This window comes from Rattus norvegicus, chromosome 8 (genome assembly GCF_021556685.1).
Source record: "Rattus norvegicus strain SHRSP/BbbUtx chromosome 8, alternate assembly SHRSP_T2T, whole genome shotgun sequence".
Classification (NCBI taxonomy): Eukaryota; Metazoa; Chordata; class Mammalia; order Rodentia; family Muridae; genus Rattus; species Rattus norvegicus.
In genome coordinates, this window is record NC_141541.1 from 107,981,371 (window position 1) to 108,004,383 (window position 23,013).

General features: G+C 47.4%; 1 protein-coding gene across 12 annotated transcripts in view; it reads left to right on the top strand.

The window, feature by feature from the left end:
* The first annotated feature begins 505 nt into the window (after positions 1 to 505).
* Dzip1l (DAZ interacting zinc finger protein 1-like) overlaps positions 506 to 23,013 on the top strand; it is a 43,871-nt gene continuing 21,363 nt past the window's right edge. For 4 of the 12 annotated variants that reach the window (XM_087562307.1, XM_087562309.1, XM_087562311.1 and 1 more), the window contains exons 1-7: positions 506 to 893; positions 3,736 to 3,846; positions 9,552 to 10,127; positions 11,799 to 11,883; positions 13,710 to 13,828; positions 14,510 to 14,671; positions 19,054 to 19,182. In XM_087562307.1, the coding sequence (XP_087418433.1) occupies positions 9,627 to 10,127; positions 11,799 to 11,883; positions 13,710 to 13,828; positions 14,510 to 14,671; positions 19,054 to 19,182 (996 nt within the window). In that variant the 5' untranslated portion in view covers positions 506 to 893; positions 3,736 to 3,846; positions 9,552 to 9,626. 12 annotated transcript variants of the gene reach the window in all.

Consider the following 23,013-nt stretch of genomic DNA (forward strand, 5'->3'; position numbering starts at 1 on the left):
AAGGGAGTAGGGACCTATAATCAGGAGGGAGAAAATAATACCCCCAACTCCTGCCCGAGCTTTTCTGGTAGATAAGGGATCTGGAAGGTGATTGTCTTCTGATCAAGTTGGAGTACACCTAAGTGAGGGTCTCCTAAGATAGGCTCAGGTCAATTTCCTTTAGTTTTTCGGGCTTGCAGAGATGTCTGGAGGGAGAGAGGGAGAGATGACAAGAGGGAGAGCAGCAGCTGTCTTAGTTAACTTTAGGACCGTGGCTGCATCCTGCTATGGACGAGAAGTGGAGAGAAGGGATGACGACAGAGTCTGCCCTGCCGCTTAATAAGGCCTGGGAAGTTGGATGCTGGATTTCCTTAACGGATTCAAAGCAGCACTCTCCCTCCACCCCCTCCCCAATCCCTTGCAGCTCTAAAAATAGCTGTTCCCGGGCGCTGGGGAGAGGCTCCGCCTCTGCTGTGGGTGGTTGGGTTGGGGGGTGGGGGTGGGGGTGGGGAGCACTGCAGACCCCAGTCCTGAGCTACTGGCGAGGAGAGAGGCGCTGAGTCCGCGTGGCTGGCAGCATCGTGCGGCTGCATTGCAGGAGATGGAGTGAGTCTGGACTTGCGGACGTGGTGAGTCGGGACGTGGCAACCCCCAAGACCTCCAGTCACCAGCCCCTGCTCCGGGTGACCCCTAGACTGACCCAGGCCTCCCAGGAAAACTATGCCTGGAATCCAGCCGGGAGCCGCGGGAGGGAGCGAGGTTCCAGGCGGAGCTACTCGGCCGCTGCGCGCGCAGGTTAAACATTAGTGGCTGCAGTCGCCAAGCTAGGAACCGAGCTGCGTGGCCGAGAGTGCCTCACGACGTCCCGCTCCCTGCGCCTCCATCCCAGCGGCCTCGGATTGTTCAGGAATGAGGTATCCTGCGGGGAAAGAACCCGTATGCTTGGAGGCACGGAGGCGCGGAATTGGGGATGTCTGACACCCAACCCTCGGCTTTTTCAGGAGGGTGGTCTTGGGGAATGCAGTTTTTGAAAACAGTAAAGCGATCTGAGCTCTGTAGGGAAGTGGGGTTCGGTTACTAACAGGATGATTTTTAAATAAAGATTGGCGTTTCTAGGTTCCTCCGCTTCCGGTCCCGGGCTGAAGTTTAACAGGAGCACAGCATTAGGGGTGGATGTGATTAGAAGTCCACAGGGGAAGGGTGTAGGAAGCAGGAGCAGAGGACAGGGCCTTCACAACGGTCCTGAGGGGCCCAGGGCGGGTGCTGTCCTGGCCATGTCTTCAGGAATTGATTTCTAACAGGATTAGGAGAGGCCTAGGGAGTGTGAGATGTTCTAACCCTGCTTTTCCATCTGTCTGTCAGCGTTCAGCAAGATAGTTACTTCCTCTTCCTACCTTCCCCAAGGTGTGGTCTGGGAGGTGAAAACCCTGCTCAGAGAAGGTCGTCTGTCTGTCTGTCTACTAGCACCAAGGGTCTGCCCCTCCTGCTGCTGCAGGCCTTTAATGTAGTTCCTCATGTTGTGATGAGGAGCACACCATAAAACTATTTCACGGCTACTTCATAACTGTAGCTATGTTACTGTTAAGAATTGTTAGTGTAAATGCCAGATACAAAGGATATCTATATTCAGGCCCTTCGGGGTCGCGACCCACAGGTTGAGAACCACTCTCTTAGACGCATGCCTTGTCGGGATCAGAAAATTTTGTGCGGTTGGGAGCTGAACTTTTCTCAGAGGGTCAGTCGTGCTATTCAGAACACCAAGGGGAGAAGGGGAGCACTTGGTGGGCCGTTCTGAATGCCCTGTGGTCATTCAGCAGAAAGGGGCAGTTGTGGCCAGCAGAGTTAGTCAGCCACTGCCCTCTCACCGCTGGTCAGTCACTTGCCTGGTGATTGTTAGTCAGGGGTCTGGCCCAGAATGAGGAGAGAGAAGCTCTGTTAGGAAGGAACAGTGCTGTAACAGACAAGAAACACTGGTACAGTCTGTCAGTTTTCTTTCCGATGCAAAGCAGGTTTTGTTTGTTTTTGACCCTTCTGTGCCTGGGGATAATAGGTTGTTCTAGGCCTTATTCTCTCAGACACTCCCAGGAGCCACCAGTCAAAGCCCCACCTCCATTTTTTTCTCCCCACCCCCCAACCCCGGAGCCGAGAACCGAACCCAGGGCCTTGAGCTTACTAGGCAAGCACTCTACCACTGAGCTAAATCCCCAACCCCTCCATTTTTGTTTTAAAGAAAAAATATTTTTGTGACACTAATTCATGACAAGTTTTTATAAATTTTTAAAAATTCTTTTAGACTTTCTCACATATATTCTGTTTTTTTTTCTTTTTTTCTTCTTTTTTCTCTTTTTTCGGAGCTGGGGACCGAACCCAGGGCCTTGCACTTGCTAGGCAAGCGCTCTACCGCTGAGCTAAATCCCCAACCCCTCTCACATATATTCTGATCATGCCCCCCCCTCACTTCTCTATCCCCTCAACTTTGAGACCCCTCCTCCAGTCCAGTTTTCTTGTCCTATTACCTTTTTGTTTGTTTGTTTGTTTTTGATGTAGACCTTGCTGGCCTGGAACTCAAAAAGATACACCTGCTTCTGACTCCCTTCTGAGTGCTGGGATTAAAGGCAATGTCACCACCCAGCTGTCCTACCGCTGTGTGTATAGGGCCTGCCTTGGAATATGGTTGACCTACCAGGGGTCACTTAAGTCCTTGGAGCTGGAGATGTAGCTCAGTGGTAGAGCTCAGACTTAATGGGGACCTAATGTAGGCCACCAGCACATCCACCCCTCCCCTCCCCCACCCCCAATGTGCAGGTGAGAGGAAACTTAAAGTCGCTAGGCCCAGTGGGCCTTGGAGTGTGAATCTCTCTCTTGCTGCCTGGAAGTTAACAGTGAAGAGTAGAAATGGATCCTCCTTTTTAATAAAAACATTCATTTAATAAAACAAGATGCTCCAAGATCAAGGCCAGGGACTGTAAAAGAAGTGTTCTGCAAGATCCCAGTTCTCTCTTGTTTCCATTAGGGGCTCTAGTGCTCCCCGGCCTCTGCTGTGTGGAGAGCATGTTTGCAAACTGTGGGAAGGTTTCCTTGGCAGCCCTGACAATTAGCTCTAATGACAGGCCCGGAGTTCCCCAGGGCAGGCCCTGTGGAGGTAGCTTGGGAGCCAAGGCAAGTTTGTAAATGATTGCCCACGGCCCCCTCAGAAGCCTGGCACCTTCCAAACTTTCCTCTTAGTTTCATTTTTGAGGAAGAAAAAGAGACAGTGAGGTGTGGAGATGCAACTTTAAGGAGAGGAAATGCCCTGCCCTCCTACCCCCAAACCGCGATGTTTGGACAGTATTATCTTTGGCAGAATTCAGGTGAGCAGAAGAGCCACGCAGCTTCCAGGATTTGTTTCCCCGTGAAACTGGTGACTGGGGAGGGAGTAAACACTGCCCAGTGTGGAAAAACTGCAGGGACAAATGGACGTCCTGACAGTGGCCCGAGCTTGTTCACTAGCACAAAGCTCCATTCCAATCATGAACTCTTCAGAGTGAAGTGGGATGGGGAGTTTCCCTGGACCCCATCAGAACCTGTCGAGGCAGGTAACACAGCCTTGGCTTTCCTAATGACGGTGAATCATCCCTGCCTGCGTTTCTAGTCCCAGAGGTGGGAAAACACTCTGCTGATAACTCAGTCTGGAGAAGGCATGCGTTCCTGTCCCTGGGGTGTGTGGTTTCTTGGTAACCAGCTCATGTGGCTTTGTCTTCTGCCTGTCCTTACCAGAAGCCAGCTTTGTAACCAAGAGACATCGAGGATTTACGCCCTCTAGCACTGACCCTGTCATGATTTGCTGTGAACCCCGGCAGCCCTTCCATTCTGCTCGAGAAATCTCAGGTACCGTATTTCCACAATGAAACAACCTGCTGTCATTTGTCACTTGTATGCCATCGTTGGGAGGTCAGTTGGTGTGATTTGGATTTGTGGGGTCAGAAATGGCACCTTTGAGGTCTGGTGTTGTGCCTGGTATGTAGGTGCTTGATAAACGATAGCAGCTCGATCAGATCACCAGGTATGGGAATTCCCACCCTCCCTGTCTACCCTTTGATGGCAGAAGCCCCAGACCTCTAGACATCAGACCTCTAGAGAACCATAGAAGACAGGAATGATACTCTTGGGGGTAAAACCTTATGAACTGAGAACTCTCCTTCAGAGTCCTACGTACGTGGAGTGTGGTTTCCCATCACGGTGTTTATGAAGTTTGCTGAGGGTGTAAAAAAAGAAAGGTTTGCAGATACCAGAAGGGCAGGCTGTGAGGCCAGATCTTGACAGCCACGCCGGGCACTGGGAGGCCTCACTGATGTGCCTGAGCCCATTCAGGAGAGCCAATGGGGTTAACCTGTGGATGTATGATGTCAGGCACGTCCCTGGGACTCCATTTCCCTGTAGTGAGTCTGAATGAAAGACGACCAACTCCTGTTGATTCTAACTCTTGGGTGTTCCAGCCTCTTTTCCCCAGAACTCCAAGAATTCTGAGGCAGACGGTCTAAGATTTTGACAGTTCTTTTTTAATCTTTTTTTTCTTTTTTTTTATAGATTTATTTATTTATTTTATGTATATGAGTACACTGTTGCTGTCTTCAGACACACTGTAAGAGGGCCTTGGATTCATTACAGATGGTTGTGGTTGCTGGGATTTGAACTCAGGACCTGTGGAAGAGCTGTCAGTGTTCTTAACCGCTGAGCCATCTCCCCAGCCCTGATTTTGACAGTTCTGTTGAGCTATCAGGAAATAGGTGAGAGATTGAGGTGTGATAGACAGGAATGAGGCAGTGTGCAGCCCCTGACAACCTCAGACATGGGGAGGCAGAACGGAGGAAGGGCGAGGCCATGTCTTGGTGTGCACCCCCCTCCCTGGGTCGTACCTTGGCGCCTACCACTCTCTAGGGTAAGTTCTGCACATTCTTCTGTCTTCTTGAAGAATGAACTCTAGAGCCAGACACTGTGTTAGGCCATTGTGAGAGGACCATTCCCTTCCTGATTCACTCCCCCAGCTTCTTCATGGGTGCAATGGGTTGCTGTGAGGAGTGAATGGGACATCGTGTGTAAGACCTTAGAACTGTATGTGGAGATCAGCCGTGTTGGCTTTTTTCCTTTCACCCCCCCATCCCCCCCATGCCCCGCCATTCCTTCATGACGGCAGGAACCATCCTGTGGGATTCTCATCTGTACTGAATGCTGGCCGTGGTGCCTGGCTCTTTGCCAAGGCTTAGGAATCATTTGCTGACGTGAACCAGAGTGCTCCGTGCTCATGGGTCCCAGAGAAGAGCCGGGGAGTTTGGACTCTGGTGACAGTCAAGACGAGCAGAGCTTTGAGGCTTGTGCCCATCTTGAGCAGGAGCAGAAGGAAACACCAGGCGCCGTCGATACTGAGGGGCAGCAGAAACGTGGCTGACAGCCCAAGATCGAGGAGTTGTATTGCTTGGGTTTGAATCCAGCTTCTGGACCTTGGGCAAGCATCTTTTTTCCCTTCTGTGTCTCAGAACACGATGGCAGCTCGTTAGGAATTGTTCTTTTTAAATACGATTTTTATTATATGTGAATGTATGTGTGTGCGCCACAGTCCTGCCTGATGCCCGTTGAGGTCAGAAGAGGGCTTCAGATTCCCTGGAGCTGGAGTTCTAGACAGTTGCGAGCTGTCATGTGGGTGCTGGGACTAGAACCTGGGTGTTCTGTAAGAGCAGCCAGTCCTCTTAACTGCTGAGCCATCCCCTCTATCCCCTGGGAATGGTTTTGAGAAACATTCTCCCTGTCACCATAATCCTCAGCACTCAGAGTGTTTTCTTCTGCTGCTCTCTGCCTTAGTGTTTGTTGATGTGTGTGCAGTGCACGTGTGTGTGTGTGTGTGTGTGTGTGTGTGTGTGTGTGTGATGTAGAGGAGGGGGTATGGTGTGCATGTGGAGGTCAGATGAAAACTTTATGGAGTCAGTTCTCTCCTCCCACCTTTATGGGGGTCCCTGGGATCTAGCTCAGGTCACCAGAATTATGCGGTTTATACTTGCCCTGATGAACATGGACCTTGGTTATTTGAGACAGGGTCTCTTGCTGAATCCAGAGCTCACTAATTGGCTAGATAGACTGGTCATTGCATTCCAGGGACCTGCCTGTGTTGGTCCCCTACCTAGTGCTAGGGTTACATGCAGGTGCTACTGTGCTTGGCTGTTTATGTGGGTTCTTGGGAATGCAGATGGGGCCCCTTACCAACTGTACTGCCTTCCAGCCCTGGTTCTGCTACAGCCATTGGCCAAGGAAGTGAAGAACTCTTGAGAATCATGGCTTTACCGAGACCTATACAGAAAGGCAGGGAATCAGTCTGTCGTCAAGCATGTGCTGAGGTTTCTGTCCTACCTGGCATTTCATGTATTTAATGCTACTTTCTAGGCACTGTCGGAAGTTGGGTTTGAAATAGAAGCAGTTTTGGACGCAGAGTTGGGTCCAAAAGTGTCAAGAGGCAGAAGGGACCTGAGCAAAGAAATTTGGGGACAGCTGAGGCTCAGTCAAGAGCAGGCCCAGAGTAGCCGAAGCAGTGGGTATATGAACTCATCCTCAGGAGATTAAAGTGAGAAATGGCCCATAGGTGAACAATGGACGAATGTCAAGGGGTACCTGGACCCTTGCTTTGAAGGAAAGGCGGAAGAATAGTTATTACTGAACGGGAAGGCTAGCAAGGGTGACCAGAGGTAGAGGGAGAGTGGAGCAAGCCGGTGGTGGAGATCTGGGGCCTTATCGTTAGAGAGAGAACTGTCGGCACACACCGGAGGCCAAAGCTTAAATAGTTAAAGAGCGAGGTTCTCAGGCACACGAGGGCAGGAAGTGGGTGTCCTGTTACCCTTGTACGCAGCATGTCTGGTTACCTGCTGTTGTCAGGGGCATAGCTTGTTGTGAGCAACTGTCTCTGAGGCTCTGGCGGTGAGGCTGCAGCCTGGAGCTAAGCATGGTGAGTGCTGTGTCAGCCAACTCCTGCTTCGTTGGCTACGTTGACACACTGAACGGGGTAGAAATGTGCTTGCCTTCTGGTGACCATGTGGCTTGCTTAGGTTAGATGGTGCTGTTCTGGGAGAAGTGTCTGAGAAAGGAAGGAGAGGGGTAGAAACAGAAAAGCTAGGCTCAGAGCAGCCTGTGGCCATTCTGAGGAGCATCCAAAGAAATCTGCAGTCAGTACTGTGTCAGAAGGAGCCACCCTGAACCCCAGAGTGGGGAGCGGGGGTGTGGTTATTAATACATCACACAGTACCCACAATACCAAGAGCTGGGCTAAGTCCAAACAGGTATAGAGTAAAAAGGGAGTCTTCATGAGTGGATGACTTAGAGGATTCAGGGAAAGGGGGTGAACCTCTGGTCAAAGCAAATCTTCCGAGAGGAGAGCCTTACCGCAGCTGGACAGTTCAAGTTTATAGATGTTGCAGGCAGGGGCATGCTCAGCTGCAGTTCAGCTCTGGTCTCCTTAGCAGGGGGAGACCATACTTCCCATTCAGATTCCAGTTTGGTTTGTGGCATTGGGATAACAGTACCCTATTTATTTGTAAAACCATACTTAGAGACTGCATGCAGCATACAGTGTTATCTCTGGGCCTCTCCCCTGCCCCCGACTACTTCTCATAGTCCCTGGGAAGAAGGTAGAGCTGGCCTGGCCATTGGCACTGTCTTTTCCAGAGGGAGGCAGTTCAGAGGGGACAGGGCCTCTCCTTTCCCCTTCCTCTGCCCACCTAGACCCACTGTTTCTTCAAGGCTTTTATCTTCTATGAGTTTTTGTGACCCTTTTTATGTCATTACTTTTCTCGTTGTAACAAATACTAACAAGAGTAATTTAAGGAAGCTAGGATCTCTTTTGGCTGATGATCAAAGAAATACAGTCCATTATGCTGGTGGGGGACATGGTGGTTGGGGTGTGAGGTAGTTAACCACTGCTTCCACAGCCAGGGTGCAAGAGAATTCTGCCCTACTCAGTCTGGGACTCCAGGGTATGGGATGGATCCACAGCTGGGCGGGGCTTCCCTCCTGAGATAATCCTCTCTGGAAACACCCTCATAGATAAGCTGAGAGGTGTGTCTCCTAGGTGACTCCAACCCCAGTCAAGTTGACAAGGAAGATAAACTAAGACACTTTTCTTCTCCGCCTTTGGATTGAATTTAAATGACAGGATCACACAGTCTGGGAAGAACTTGATCAATGGGGAAGGGTGCACCTTTTCTCATCTTAGACTCAGCCTGCAAGGGCAGAAACTATTCCTGGAGGAAAGTGCTTACTGGCTTGCCCCTATGGCTCGCCCAGTTTGTTTCCTTACACGCCCCAGGATCATGTGTCCTGAAGTCGTGCAGCCCACATTATCATCAATTAAGCCCTACAAACTGATCTTATGGAGACATTTTCCTCATTGTGCTTCCTTACTCTCAGAGTCTAGCTCGTGGCAATTTGACAAAAAGCTATCAAGCATATCTACCAAGAGTACGGGAAATAGAATCTGAGTCTTTTGGCAAAAACAACAACAACAAACCAAGGGTCTAGCCCAGTGTTTCCCAACCTTCCTAATGCTACAACCCTTTAATACAGTTCCTCTTGTGGTGACCCCCAAACATAAAATTATTTCATTGCTACTTCATAACTATAATTTTGCTACAGTAAATGTAAATATCTGATATTTAGGATATCTGAGAACTACTGCTCTAATCTGTTAATGGGCTTGGAGAGAAGTTCCCCGTTAGAGCATTTGCCAAGCATACATAAGGCCCTCTGTGTTATCCACATTGCAGGGGAAAAACAACAGATAAACAAAAAGGCCTATCGTAGACCGGGAATAATTTATGCAGAGACATAGCAGCTTTCTTTCTTTCTTTTTTTTTTTTTTTCCCGGAGCTGGGGACCGAACCCAGGACCTTGCGCTTGCAAGGCAAGCACTCTACCACTGAGTTAAATCCCCAACGCATAGCAGCTTTCCTAATCCCCTCTTGGCTGGGCTGGATATTGTTTCAGTTACAGTCTACCAGAAATAACATAGTCACATAATCACACTTTGCTGCAGGGGATGCTGGGAATTGTAGTCCACATGAGTTCTACTAGAATGGGGTATATATACCAGAAGGCACTGCTGTGGTCATTGGTGGCTCTGCTATTCCGGAAGAGTTGTTGAACTTTATCCCAAGTAACTATAGAGTGGCAGAAAAATCCTCTCGTACATTTGACAAAATTTTTTGCCAGGCGGTACCACAGTTGCTCGGGATCCCCGAGGACCGCATGCAGGCATTAGACTGCGAGTGTCATGGGCCCCCTTCCTTCCAAGTGGATTTCTTCCTGCTCCCCCACAGACTCAAGAGTTTTAAGAGGAAGAGATTTGTCCAAGGCAGAGGATTTAGATGCATTTCTGCGCAATGGGAGGCTCACCTTTCCTCCCCACGCTGTAGCCACATTGACATAGTTGGCACATCCTACTGAGTGACTACTCTACAGACAACGTCACTGTGCCCTCCTTTAAGGTTTTGCTGAGCGGGTGTCTGGAAGGTATAACCGTTTGAACTTTATCTAACTTGGACTCTTCCGTTTTCCAGGTCCTCTTTCAGCTCCTTGGCCAGTGGCCTTGGTGGCATTCTACTCCCGTGGTCAGCCCAGAGCCTCTCCTGCCCATGCAGTACTCAGTAGCCACTGCTGACGGCCTTAGCGGCCCGCCGTCCGGGGCCTACACACTTCCCACCTTCAAGTTCCAGCCTCGCCGTGAGAGCATAGACTGGAGGCGCATCAGTGCTGTGGACGTGGACCGTGTGGCCCGAGAGCTGGACGTGGCCACTCTGCAGGAGAACATTGCTGGCGTCACCTTCTGTAACTTGGACCAAGAGGTGTGCAACCACTGTAGGCAGCCTGTGGACCCAGTTCTGCTCAAGGTGCTGCGCTTGGCGCAGCTCATCATCGAGTACCTGCTGCACTGCCAGGACTGCCTGAGTGCCAGTGTGGCCCAGCTGGAAGCACGGCTGCAGGCCAGCCTGGGCCAGCAGCAGCGTGGCCAGCAGGAGCTGGGTCGCCAGGCTGATGAGCTCAAGGGTGTTCGGGAGGAGAGCCGGCGCAGGCGAAAGATGATCAGTACCCTGCAGCAGCTGCTTCTGCAGACAGGCGCCCACAGCTACCACACGGTGAGGATTCTTTGCTGAGGGAGCCTGGGCTGTACACCTTAGGCACCGGACCAGCTGAGTGGTACTGCCTTGGACCAAGAGTCTACCGGAGGCCATTCTCATCAGTTAGGAGCAGATTTTAAAGACGATTATTCTGAGAGTCTGAGGATTCTTATTGGGTTCTGTGCAGTGTAAACATAGAATGGGTGTGTGAGAGGAGTGTATAGGGTGTCTATGCAAGTGTCTAGGGTGTCTATGTCCTGTGCATAGAGGGATGCGTGTGTACTGTATGAAGGTGTGACTGCATGATGCTTGTATCTGTGCACATTGCCGTGTTAAAGGTATACACAAATGCTCGAAGGGTCTATGATATCTGTGTCTGTGGAATATGTCTTGTATAACGTGTGCTTCTGCCGACTCACTGCAGTGGACCCAGCTAAGGAGTGTAATAGAAAGGTATATTTATGGCTTTGAGGCGGTGTAGACTGTGCACGTCTGTCTGTACCTATTAAGACTGTATGTAATGATGTATATGTAGATGGATGAAGGCTATGTGGCATGTGTGCCTAAGGATGTGTGTATGTATGGAAGGTACGTGTGTTTGTACGTGTATAAGGATGGAGAGTTTGTAGGTGTGCAGAGTGAGCTGTGTAAAGGCGTGTGTGTGTAGGCACGTGGACGACGACTAAGTGTGTGGTGAGGCATATGGAAGCAGGCTCACTTTAGAAAAACGACTTCGTAGTTCAGACAGAATTCATGACTCCCCTGCACCAGAAGACGAGGCCGAGACATCCACCCTGGCCAGGGTTTAGAACGTAGTTGTGGTCCGTGCTCATTTAGGTTTTCAGGGGATTCCTAGTGTGGGGGCAAGGCTGTTAGTGTGGGCGGGGCAGTAAAGTGACTGGCCCGGTATCCCCTGTGCCACCCAACGTACATTCCTCTCCCAACTAGAGGTTTATTTCTGTCAGTTAGGTCCCCAGTGGGCAGTCTGTCAGTGCAGGCGCTGTCTGTTGCAACCGTACAGCGCTCTATGGCAAAGTTCATATAGAAGCTGGGACTGGTGTGGAATGCCCTCTACCAGTGACCCCGCTATTTGTCTCCTGCTTTGCAGTCTTACTGGGTCTCGTGGCCTAAGACGGTTGCCTTGCCCCATCCTTCAAGTCGGCTCACTCTGAGCTACATCCCTTGCCAGCTTTTCTTTCTTAAAGACAGGAACTCATGATGTGGCCCTGGCTGGCCTAGAACTTAGACCGGCTTTAAACTCACAGAGGTCTGCCTGTCTCTGCCTCCTAAGTACTCCAATTAAAGACATGTGCCCCACTAGGACTTTTTTGTTTTTTTTTTAAAGTCACCTTCTAGAAATGTACCATTTGTGCTTATTATAGTGGCTAGAACTAAGTGACGTGGTTATAGTCATTGTAATGGGGGCTGGGCCACCTGGTGGTTATTTTCATTGGTCTCATATTCTACTAAAAACCAGGATTCCTATTTCCTTTCCCTTCCCACTCCACCATTCTTTCTTTATGTGGTGCTGGGAATTGAACCTAGGGTCTCACATACTCCCAACCCTTCCACTTCTTTTTATTTCTGAGTCAGCCCGTGGACCTGTGGACGCAGAGTTTCGCTACAGGACATTTTCATGCTGTCTAAGGGATCTAATCTGGCAATTCCGGTTGCTTTCCTTCTGTGTAGTGCCATTTGTGTGACAAGACGTTCATGAATGCCACCTTTCTCCGGGGCCACATCCAGCGCAGGCATGCAGGCATGGCGGAAGTCGGTGAGTCCAGGCGTCCTCTGGGAACTGCTGGGCTAGGGTTTGGCGAGTGGGGCCCATGCACATGAACCTGCTCTTCCAGCCTCTCAGAGATCCCACACGGAACTCTGCAGTGTCTCGTCAGTGTAGGGGACAAGAGGCATCAGGCAGGTAAGTTTAGTTGTAGCTTCATTCCTATCCATGAACATCGGTTAGGTTTGCCCCGCACTTTCTGTACCCTTCGCTGTGTGTGGAGTGGCAGCAGTGACTCAGACGGGCCTTCAGCCTCCCTGCCTCGTCCGCAGCAGTCCCAGACTGGCTGTATTAATGGGGCAAACGAGCAGTCAGACCAGTTCTTTGGCTGTTCTGTGTACTGGAGCTTATCGTGACACAATCACTTTATTTAATTTTACCATTTCACATTCCCAAATGAGTAACAAGGCTTTGTGCTGCCCTTATAAAGTTATATGTACTTTTTGAGTTCAACAGAAGTATCTGTACAATGAAATAACCGCATAATATAAATGTCTCATTAAGGGAAACATTGTTATTTCCCATCATTGTAATCCTCTTAACTCCTCTTATTTTTTTTTTTTTTTACACTTGAGAATGTAGCTCGGTGATATAGGACTTGCTTTTATGTAGTGTAGTTCTAGGTTGATCAGTTGATCAGTCCTCAGATAGGCAGACCAACAGACCGACAGACAGATACACACACATACACACCACACACACACAGAGCTTAAATCAGTATTCTTTAATTGTGTGCTTATTATATAATTTCTTCACAGTTCTATATTGGGGATTATTAAGGAAAACAGTCTGTGTCTTAAATATTTGTTTCTTATTTTCTTGTAAAAATATATCTTTGATATGGAGACTTAACTACTTAATATATAGGAAAAGGAAAATTAAAAACTGGATATTATCACAGCAGTTATTATTTAATGTTTTTCTGCATATATTTATAAGCATATAAAAATACTTTTGAGTATACCATAATTTCTGTTTTTTTTTTTAAATTATTTGTCTATTTCATGTATGTAGGTACACCGCAGCTGTCCTCAGACACACCAGAAGAGGGCATCAGATCTCATTACAGATGGTTGTGAGCCACCATGTGGTTGCTGGGATTTGAACTCAGGACCTCTGGAAGAACAGTCAGTGCTTTTAACCAATGAGCCATCTCTCCAGTTTTTTGAGTTAGTCTTGAACTTGCTTAGTATAGCTGAGGCTGGCTCTCTGCCTCCACTTCTTGGCTACTGGGATCATACGTGTATGCTACTGTGCCTGGCTTATGCAGTAATGGGGTTCAAAAGCAGGGTTTCGGGTGTACCAGGCACTGCCAGCCCTAAACCATCTTTGAAAACATGATTTTTAAAGACTGTACAGAATTTCGTGATGTAACAACCATCAGTTTCTTTCACATTGCCATACAGAATATAAAAATTTACCATTCTCGTATGTAGATTTTTGTGTTTCCTTTAGTATTTTAATAGGAGAGGAAAATGTCTTCTTTTTCTATTTTACGATTTATTTTTATTTAAGTGTATGCTTCTGTGTATATATGCCGTGTGTGTGTGTGTGTGTGTGTGTGTGTGTGTGTGCGCACGCGCGTGTCTACAGAAGCCACAAGCGGTATCAGATCTCCTATGGCTGGAGTTATAGGCAGTTGTGAACCACAAAACATGGATGTTGGGAACCGAACTCAGTTCCTCTGGGAGAGCTAACAAGTGGTCTGAATCGCTGATCCATTTCCCCGGCATTGTAGAAAAGTGTCCTTAAGACAGTTTTTGCTGCATTAGTGCCAATGATGCTTCCCTTTTCGTCCATCCCTGTGTCGACCCCAGGGAAGCAGAAGCAGGAACAGCAGCTGGGGGAGGTGCTGGAGGAGCTTCGGGCCAAGCTCAAGTGGACCCAAGGGGAGCTGGAAGCCCAGAGGGAGGCTGAGCGGCAGCGGCAGGCCCAGGTAAGTGTGCAGGGAAATGGCTGGAGAGGTTCAGGGTGTTGTGACCAACCGTGCATTAGACTCCCACAGGGCCCAAATTTAGGCCGGTTTCCCTGAGCCGGAAGTCAAAGAGAGAAGGCCAGCTTGTCATATGTGGAACACGTTTCTATTTGTCTGGAAGGGATGGTCAAACTACTTTGACAGACCTGTGTGGCGGAAGGTGCAGCAGAGTCGTGGTCTTCTGCACGGCGATGCTGGAGGCATCCGAACTTGAATGTAATGTTTTGGGCCACACTGTTACCTGGCTCTCCGAGAGCAAAGACTGGCTCTGGTTTTGAAAGCTCCAGAATTCTAGGCTAGAGGGCATGTGCTATAAAAATAGAAAATATAAATAAATGTACAGAATAAAAATGCTAGCTTTCTTCACCCCTCCGTGTAGTTGTTCGTTAATCATTGCCTTAGCCGGCATTTACTGGGGGTTGTAAAGAAAGAGAAAAATGAGTCTTATCCTTAAGGGGGTGTACAGTTTGGATAAGTCGTGTCTAGCAGTGGACCACTCTGGGTCTAGACAGCAGGGGTGAGGGTAGCATGTTTTTGGATTGCCACAGTGTTAACACACGTGTAGGAAGCCTTCGCTGATACTCAGCAAATGTTGGCCGTAATGTGGAAGTGATGATCATACTGCCTTTTTTTTTGTGGTAGGAATTAGAGATGATTCGTCAGAGGGAAATAGAAGCTAAAAAGAAGTTCGATGAATGGAAAGAAAAAGAACGGAGCAAGCTTTATGGGGAAATAGACAAGCTGAAACAGCTCTTTTGGGATGAATTTAAAACTGTTGCCAACCAGAACTCTACATTAGAAGAGGTACCCAGCACAAAAAGCTTTTCAGAGTTATTTTGTTGCAAACCTACTTGTTCTTAAAAGTTAATTTGTGTGTGCATATGCATGCATCCCTGTGTGTGTGTGTGTGTGTGTGTGTGTACATGTGTGTGTCTGTGTGTTTGTGTGTCTGTATGTGTATTCATGAATATGTGTGGGTGCCCATGGAAGTCAGAGGAGGTCCTCAGATTCCCTGGAACTGGAGTTACCTGCTATTGTGAGCTGTCTCCTGTGGGTGCTGGGAATTGAACTTGGGTCCGCTGTAATGGCAGTATCCTCTTACCAGCTGAGCCATCTTTTCAGACCTCTCACCTTAGGTTGGTTATTTATTTACTTATTTATTTATTTGTTGTTTTTTGGATATAGGATCTTTCTGTATAGCCCTGGGTGTCCTGGAACTCAGTATGTAGAACAGGATGGCCATGAACATATCCACCTTCCTCTGCCTCCCAAGTGCTGGGATTTGAATCCCACACCTTAGTTTTTGAGACAGGAACTCTTACTGAATAGGGAGCACTAGGGAGTACCCCATTTTGACTTGAGTGGCTGGCCAGTCAGCCCTCAGGATCAGCTTGTCTCCAGCTCTAATCTCTGGCTTTATAGACGTGCACTACTGTGCCTAGCTTTTAAATAGGTGTTGATGACTTGAACCCAGGGTCTTTTCTTTCTTCTTTCCTTTTTGTTTTTCTTTTCTTTCTTTCTTTTCTTTTCTTTTTTTTCTTTTCTTTTATTTTGAGACAGGGTTTCACTGTGCAGCTCCCACTATCTTGGAGCTTGAGAATACGCACTGCTGTGCCTGGCTGACCCAGATTCTTACATCTGTACAACAAGCACTTCGCCCACTGACGCCTCCTCCCACCCTCAGAACTCATTACTGAGTCCTCACTGGTTTTACTTGTGCTGTCGTTGGGGCTGACACAGTATAAGGTTGGACCCCAGAGGCCTGTGCCCAGGGGAACCCACAGTGCTCTGGCACACACTTGCTGTGTGACCTTGGGTGAGTTAGTTTACAACCCTGTGCCTTAGTTTCCTTTGTGTACGATAGATTAGTAACAGCTTTAAATGATCACATGCCTAGGACACAGCACTGCCTGCCATTTAATTAGAACTCTTTAGAAGACTAACCTTATTTTTTAAAGTCTTCTCATCATTGGCAAGAAATGTGGTAGAATATAAATGATACATTTTTCTCCCGACTTAAATCTGGTGAATTCTGGCTATATATCAGATACTCTGGTGGGGTGGATGGTAGTTGTGTATCATAGGTAACATTTGCTGGCTGTATTTACTGTTCCCTACTTCTGTGCAGAACAGTTTTTGTTTTTAAGGCAGGGTCTCTGTCACCTGGCTGGCCTGGAACTTCTTGAGTAAACCAGGCTGGCCTCAAACTCACAGCAGTCTTCTTGCCTTTGCTCTGTGAATGCTTGGAATACAGTATGCGTCATTATGCCCAGCCACAAAAACTTATCACATTGTCTTACTTAGGGTTTTAGTGCTGTGAACAGACACCATGACCAAGGGAACTCTTATAAGGACAACATTTAACTGGGGCTGGCTTACAGATTCAGAGGTTCAGTCCATCATCATCAAGGCGGGAGTATGGCAGCCTCCAGGCATGGTGCAGGAGGAGCTAAGAGCAGAATACTGACTTCCAGGCAGCTAGGATGAGGGTCTTAAAGCCCACCCCCACAGTGACACACCTACTCCAACAGGGCCGCACTTTCTAATAGTGCCACTCCCTGAATTGAGCATATACACACCATCACACACATCAAACTTTTTATGCAGCCCAGACAGGCCTTGAACTTTCAGCAGCCTGCCTCAACCTCACAGAGCCCTGAGATTACAGGCACATGACATTTCGCCAGGCTCAGCTCCATTTAGATGTGTATGTGCACATGTGCGTGCATGCATACACATATGTGCTTTTTTTATTTTATTTTATTTTATTTTTTTATTATCTTGAGTATTTCTTATATACATTTCAAGTGTTATTCCCTTTCCCGGTTTCCGGACAGACATCACCCTCCCCCCTCCCCTTCCTTGTGGGTGTTCCCCTCCCAAACCTCCCCCCATTGCCACCCTCCCCCACATATGTGCTTTTAAAAAAGAATGTATATTACATTCCTTTTTACATGTGAAGTCAAGACTGTGTAATTTGTACAAGTTCACACAGCTAGTAAGGGATGGAGGTGAGGTTTGAAGGCAGCTTTTAAAACTCCAAGGTCCTGTTCTCTGCCGGCTGCCTTATCAATGCTAATACAGGGAGACCTTGTTAAAGTTACTGCCGAGTCATATCTTTTCATATATGCACAGATGGAAAGCCATTTTAAAATGTATTTATCTCTGATTGGTCCTCCTCGCGTCAAGAGAATCTCGCTTTGAAAGTGAATTGTTGGGCTGGAGAGATGGCTCAGCGGTTAAGAGCACTGACTGCTCTTCCAGAGGTCATGAGTTCAATTCCCAGCAACCACATGGTGGCTCACAACCATCTGTAATGAGATCTGGTGCCTTCTTCTGGCCTGCAGTCACATATGCAGGCAGAATGCTGTACATAAAATAAAATAAATAAATCTTTAAAAAAAAAAAAGAAAGTGAATTGTCAGCAGTGTTTCTCACCACCATCCCATGTTTTGCCTGAAGATAGATAGACACAGGCAAGTGTTCCTAGGGGTTTGTGCTAGGGCAAGCCTGGGACCTGGGGTGAAAAACACAGAGAGCGAGGTAGGATGGAAATGAGAGCTTGTTCTCTGTCTCCGTCTGTCTCTGTGTGTTTCTGTCTCTCTGTCTCTGCATATCTCTGTCTCTGTCTCTCTGTATATCTCTGTCTCTGTCTCTGTGTTTTTTCTATAATTATTCAAGTCCTCCCATCACAGCGCTCCCTGCTGGGTTAGGGACGCTCTGTGGAAGGCAAGCTACCGCTCCATGGTGTGGCTCTCTGCCCTCACCAGCAGCTTTATGGCCATTGTTCCTGATTTTAAGTGTCCCCGACTCTACACTTCACAACACGTTGCTTGTCGAGCAACCGTCCTTAAGTACTGTTCACTTGAAGCAGACGCCATTGCTCAGAATCCACCTCCAATGGATTTACTTTGGGTTAGAAAAACTTTTGAGTTTCAGAAAATGAGGTCACGCTCCTTTACCACCTCCTGTTCTGATTCAGATCCCATTCTTCTCATAGTGGGACAGCCTAGGCCTGGGTTTATTTATTGTTCATCTGTCTGTAATTCTTGTGGGGAGGGAGGTAAAATTTGATTCAGAATGACTGGAAAGTACTGTGAGATAGTCTTCAAAACCAGAGGCAACATCCTGATGTGAGGAGAGCCACTGAGCCCTCAGTATATTTTGAGAGTGTTTCTCCTTACAGCTTGCCCAGTACAGAAGTCTGAGCACTTTGGCCATGATGGACTGTGGAGAGAATGTCAGGATACATGGAGTAGATGCTGCGGCTAGAAGATTTGCTAACAGGAAGAACAGGCCACAGGGTCTGCAGTGCAAGGAGCCAGATGTGTAATGTACTGGAACCCCGATGGAGGGGCACATCAGAAACCCCCAGTTATCCAGGCCTCTGCTAATGCATTTGCCAGGATAAGTGCTCTGGCTGGGGAATGATTAACATCTGGACCTGGTATTGCTTAAGCAGTGGCTGAGAAAAGTTATCAAGAAGAACGCCAAGTTAAACTCAGGCTCGACCGTTCTTAAAGCTGCACTAAGATTTATCAGTTTCGTGGGCTTTGTTAGCATGACATGGGTAGGTAGGAAGGGATTCTGCCTTTGATCCAGCCTTCTCCTCTGGTGACAGTGCTTGCTCAAGGATTAGTGGCTGGAAGTGACATGGCTCTGAACACTGCACAAAAATAGCTGTTTCTGGTGTGTGTGTGTGTGTGTGTGTGTGTGTGTGTGTGTGTGTGTGTGTGTGAGAGAGAGAGAGAGAGAGAGAGAGAGAGAGAGAGAGAGAGAGAGAGAGGAATCCTTAGGGAATAGTTTGGGGAGTCAGGGGTTCTCACATGGGCACTAAGTGTGGGTCTTTTAACAGCTTATTCCAGACCTGGGAGGAAACTGGCCAGCACTTGGGCAAGTTCAGGGTTTGGGGACATCGGAGTGTCACTGGAACTGAAATAACACTTGAGTTTGTGTTGTCCATGGGTGCTTACTTTTACTGTACAGGGGCTGGGCCCCAGCAGACCCCTCAGGAAGGGACTGCTGATTTGGGCGGATGTTTGCAGGCACATAGCTGTGGTGAGGGCAAACTGGGGAGGCCCTTGACTGTGGTGGGTTTCAGTCTTCTGGTTCTGTATTGGGGTAAGGCCTAAAGCCAACGTCCCGCCTAGGACTTCACTTAATAAAACAATTCTTGGCTTTTCCAGAAGCTGAAGGTGCTGCAGTCCTACAGTATGACTGAGTCTCATCTCGGGTCTCTGCGGGATGAAGAGTCAGAGGAGAGACTCAAGCATGCCCAGGAGCTCCAGGCCCTTCGAGAAAAGATGGACATTCAGGTGAGCTGATGGGTGCTCCTCGCCCTTCTGTCCAGAGCTGTCCCAACCGAGGCTCCCGGTTTGCCTTGTGGATTTGGCAAAGTTGAGAGACATCAAAGCTCTGAACTTTCAGGCCTCATTCAGTACGAAAGCAGAGAATAAGGTTCTCAGGCCAGGCTGGGGACTGGTTTAATCCTAATATGTCCCTGATATGTCCCTGAAATGTATGGATACATGCAAACATAGGTGGGTCTTCTTGACATTTCTATCTCGACTTTCATTCTAACACAGTTGGAAAGGAATTCAGAAAGACTGACAGTGTCCTGAGGTATTTACAAATCTGTGGTGTGGTAGTAAATGTTTAGCTCTCAGCTCAGAGCTAAGATACCATTTGCCAGTTTCTGTGGTGTGCAGGCTCCTTTTGGGCCATCACTGCGAAGTCACTGGACAGAGCTGGGAAGATTTGTACCCCGTCTACTCTGGCCACCACTGGGAGAAGCTTACTTAAGTCCAGGCAGGGGAAGTGGATGTCACTTATAGGACACAACGGGGACAGTCAGCACTGCAGCTCAAGAGAGAGCGAGCGTCTGTGTCTGCTCCTCAAGGGTGGTTGAGAAAGAGGCGGAAGCCTGTCTGCATGCAGAATGGTGCTGAGGCCGGCTTCACAGTGTCCCATGGCTTTTTATTGCCATTTTAAAACACAAAGAGCATCTTGGGGAGGAAGGGAGTTATTTGGCCTACACTTCTGAGTTACAGTGCATCATCAACAAAGCAAAAGCAGGAGCCTGGAGGTAGAAGTAGAAGCTGTGGAGGGAAACTGCTTACTGGCTCATTTTCCTCAAGGCTTGCTCTAGAACCACCACCGCAGGGATGACACTGCCCACAGCAGGTTGGGTCCTTCCACATCAATTATCAATTTAAAAAATGCCCTACAGGCTTGCCTGCAGGCTAGTCTCATTGGGGCATTTCCTTATTGAGGGTCCCTCTTCTCAGATGTCTCTAGATCGTGTTAAGAATACAGACAAACAGACAGACCACCCGCAAAGCTAATTCACAGAGATGGTTCATGGATTTTATGTCCTAGAAAGTCATTGTCTTGGGGAGATGGCTTGGTCAATAAAGTGCTTTCTATAACAAACATGAGGACCTTAGTTTAGATCCCCAATGCCCATATAAAAATCAGGAACGTTGACCCAAATCCCGTGGGAGGGAGAGCTGAACCTTCAGAGAGGCGGACACGCCTGGGAAACCAGAAGAGACTGCACTCTGTGCACGTCTAGACGCCAGAGGAAAACACCAAACGCCATCTGGAACCCTGGTGCACGGAGATCGGCGCAGATCTTCCCGGTTGCTGCCGCCGCGGAGAGGACTTAGGCAGTACCCCACGAGCAAACTTGAGCCTTGGAACCACAGGTAGGACCAACTTTTCCCCTGCAAGAAACCTGCCTGGTGAACTCAAGACACAGGCCCACAGGAACAGCTGAAGACCTGTAGAGAGGAAAAACTACACGCCCGAAAGCAGAACACTCTGTCCCCATAACTGGCTGAAAGAAAACAGGAAAACAGGTCTACAGCACTCCTGACACACAGGCTTATAGGACAGTCTAGCCACTGTCAGAAATAGCAGAACAAAGTAACACTAGAGATAATCTGATGGCGAGAGGCAAGCGCAGGAACCCAAGCAACAGAAACCAAGACTACATGGCATCATCGGAGCCCAATTCTCCCACCAAAATAAACATGGAATATCCAAACACACCAGAAAAGCAAGACCTAGTTTCAAAATCATATTTGATCATGATGCTGGAGGACTTCAAGAAAGACGTGGAGAACTCCCTTAGAGAACAAGTAGAAGCCTACAGAGAGGAATCGCAAAAATGCCTGAAAGAATTCCAGGAAAACATAAATAAACAAGTAGAAACCCATAGAGAGGAGACACAAAAATCCCTGAAAGAATTCCAGGAAAACATAATCAAACAATTGAAGGAATTAAAAATGGAAATAGAAGCAATCAAGAAAGAACACATGGAAACAACCCTGGACATAGAAAATCAAAAGAAAAGACAAGGAGCTGTAGATACAAGCTTCACCAACAGAATACAAGAGATGGAAGAGAGAATCTCGGGAGCAGAAGATTCCATAGAAATCATTGACTCAACTGTCAAAGATAATGTAAAGCAGAAAAAGCTACTGGTCCAAAACATACAGGAAATCCAGGACTCAATGAGAAGATCAAACTTAAGGATAATAGTTATACAAGAGAGTGAAGACTCCCAGCTCAAAGGACCAGTAAATATCTTCAACAAAATCATAGAAGAAAACTTCCCTAACCTAAAAAAAGAGATACCCATAGGCATACAAGAAGCCTACAGAACTCCAAATAGATTGGACCAGAAAAGAAACACCTCCCGTCACATAATAGTCAAAACACCAAACGCACAAAATAAAGAAAGAATATTAAAAGCAGTAAGGGAAAAAGGTCAAGTAACATATAAAGGCAGACCTATCAGAATCACACCAGACTTTTCACCAGAAACTATGAAGGCCAGAAGATCCTGGACAGATGTCATACAGACCCTAAGAGAACACAAATGCCAGCCCAGGTTACTGTATCCTGCAAAACTCTCAATTAACATAGATGGAGAAACCAAGATATTCCATGACAAAACCAAATTTAAACAATATCTTTCTACAAATCCAGCACTACAAAGGATAATAAAGGGTAAAGCCCAACATAAGGAGGCAAGCTATACCCTAGAAGAAGCAAGAAACTAATCGTCTTGGCAACAAAACAAAGAGAAGAAAAGCACACAAACATAACCTCACATCCAAATATGAATATAACAGGAAGCAATAACCACTATTCCTTAATATCTCTCAACATCAATGGCCTCAACTCCCCAATAAAAAGACATAGATTAACAAACTGGATACGCAATGAGGACCCTGCATTCTGCTGCCTACAGGAAACACACCTCAGAGACAAAGACAGACACTACCTCAGAGTGAAAGGCTGGAAAACAACTTTCCAAGCAAAGGGTCAGAAGAAGCAAGCTGGAGTAGCCATTCTAATATCAAATAAAATCAATTTTCAATTAAAAGTCATCAAAAAAGATAAGGAAGGACACTTCATATTCATCAAAGGAAAAATCCACCAAGATGAACTCTCAATCCTCATCTTCGGTTGGTTTATATACAAGTGTGCAATTTCTAGGCTTGAAAGTAAAATGATGCTATCTGGTGCTGGATAGAGGAGCCTTATTTTTTATTATGGCAGCTTGCTATTTTTGTAACATGGTGATTTGGTTGAACACAATAAAGTACAGTAGTAACTGATCTCCCCTTCTTCCTGGATGAGTGAGGAGATGATTAAATGTTGATGTCAGCATCCTTGAGCATATTCAGATGAGCTTCTGCTTCTGTTGAAAAGGATGCTGTGTTTGATTGTGGTCCGAAGCTTTGAAGCACTACTTGGCATCTCCTTCCTTGGAGGTCTCACTGTTTAAACATAACAGATTTGATAGCTTGTTGGTAAGGTGAGGGCCAGCTTGTCTCCACTAGGTCATCTTCATGTGAATCCGGTGGTTATACGGTTTTGTTCTAGGGATATTTCATTTTTTTAATAACGGTTTTAGCTGACATTCATGGAGAGAATGAATCCTTAGAACTGTGCCACTAGTGAAAGGAAATCCTGTCTAGAGTATGTTTCTTTACAAAGCTGTGTCACACCATCCTTTGGGCCCTCTGCTGGAAAAGTAGAATCAAGTCTCAAATAATGCCTTTTAAATTGTATCCTCTAGTATTATAGATGTAGGACAGTACTGTATCATACCTCTGTGGATGTAAAATAGC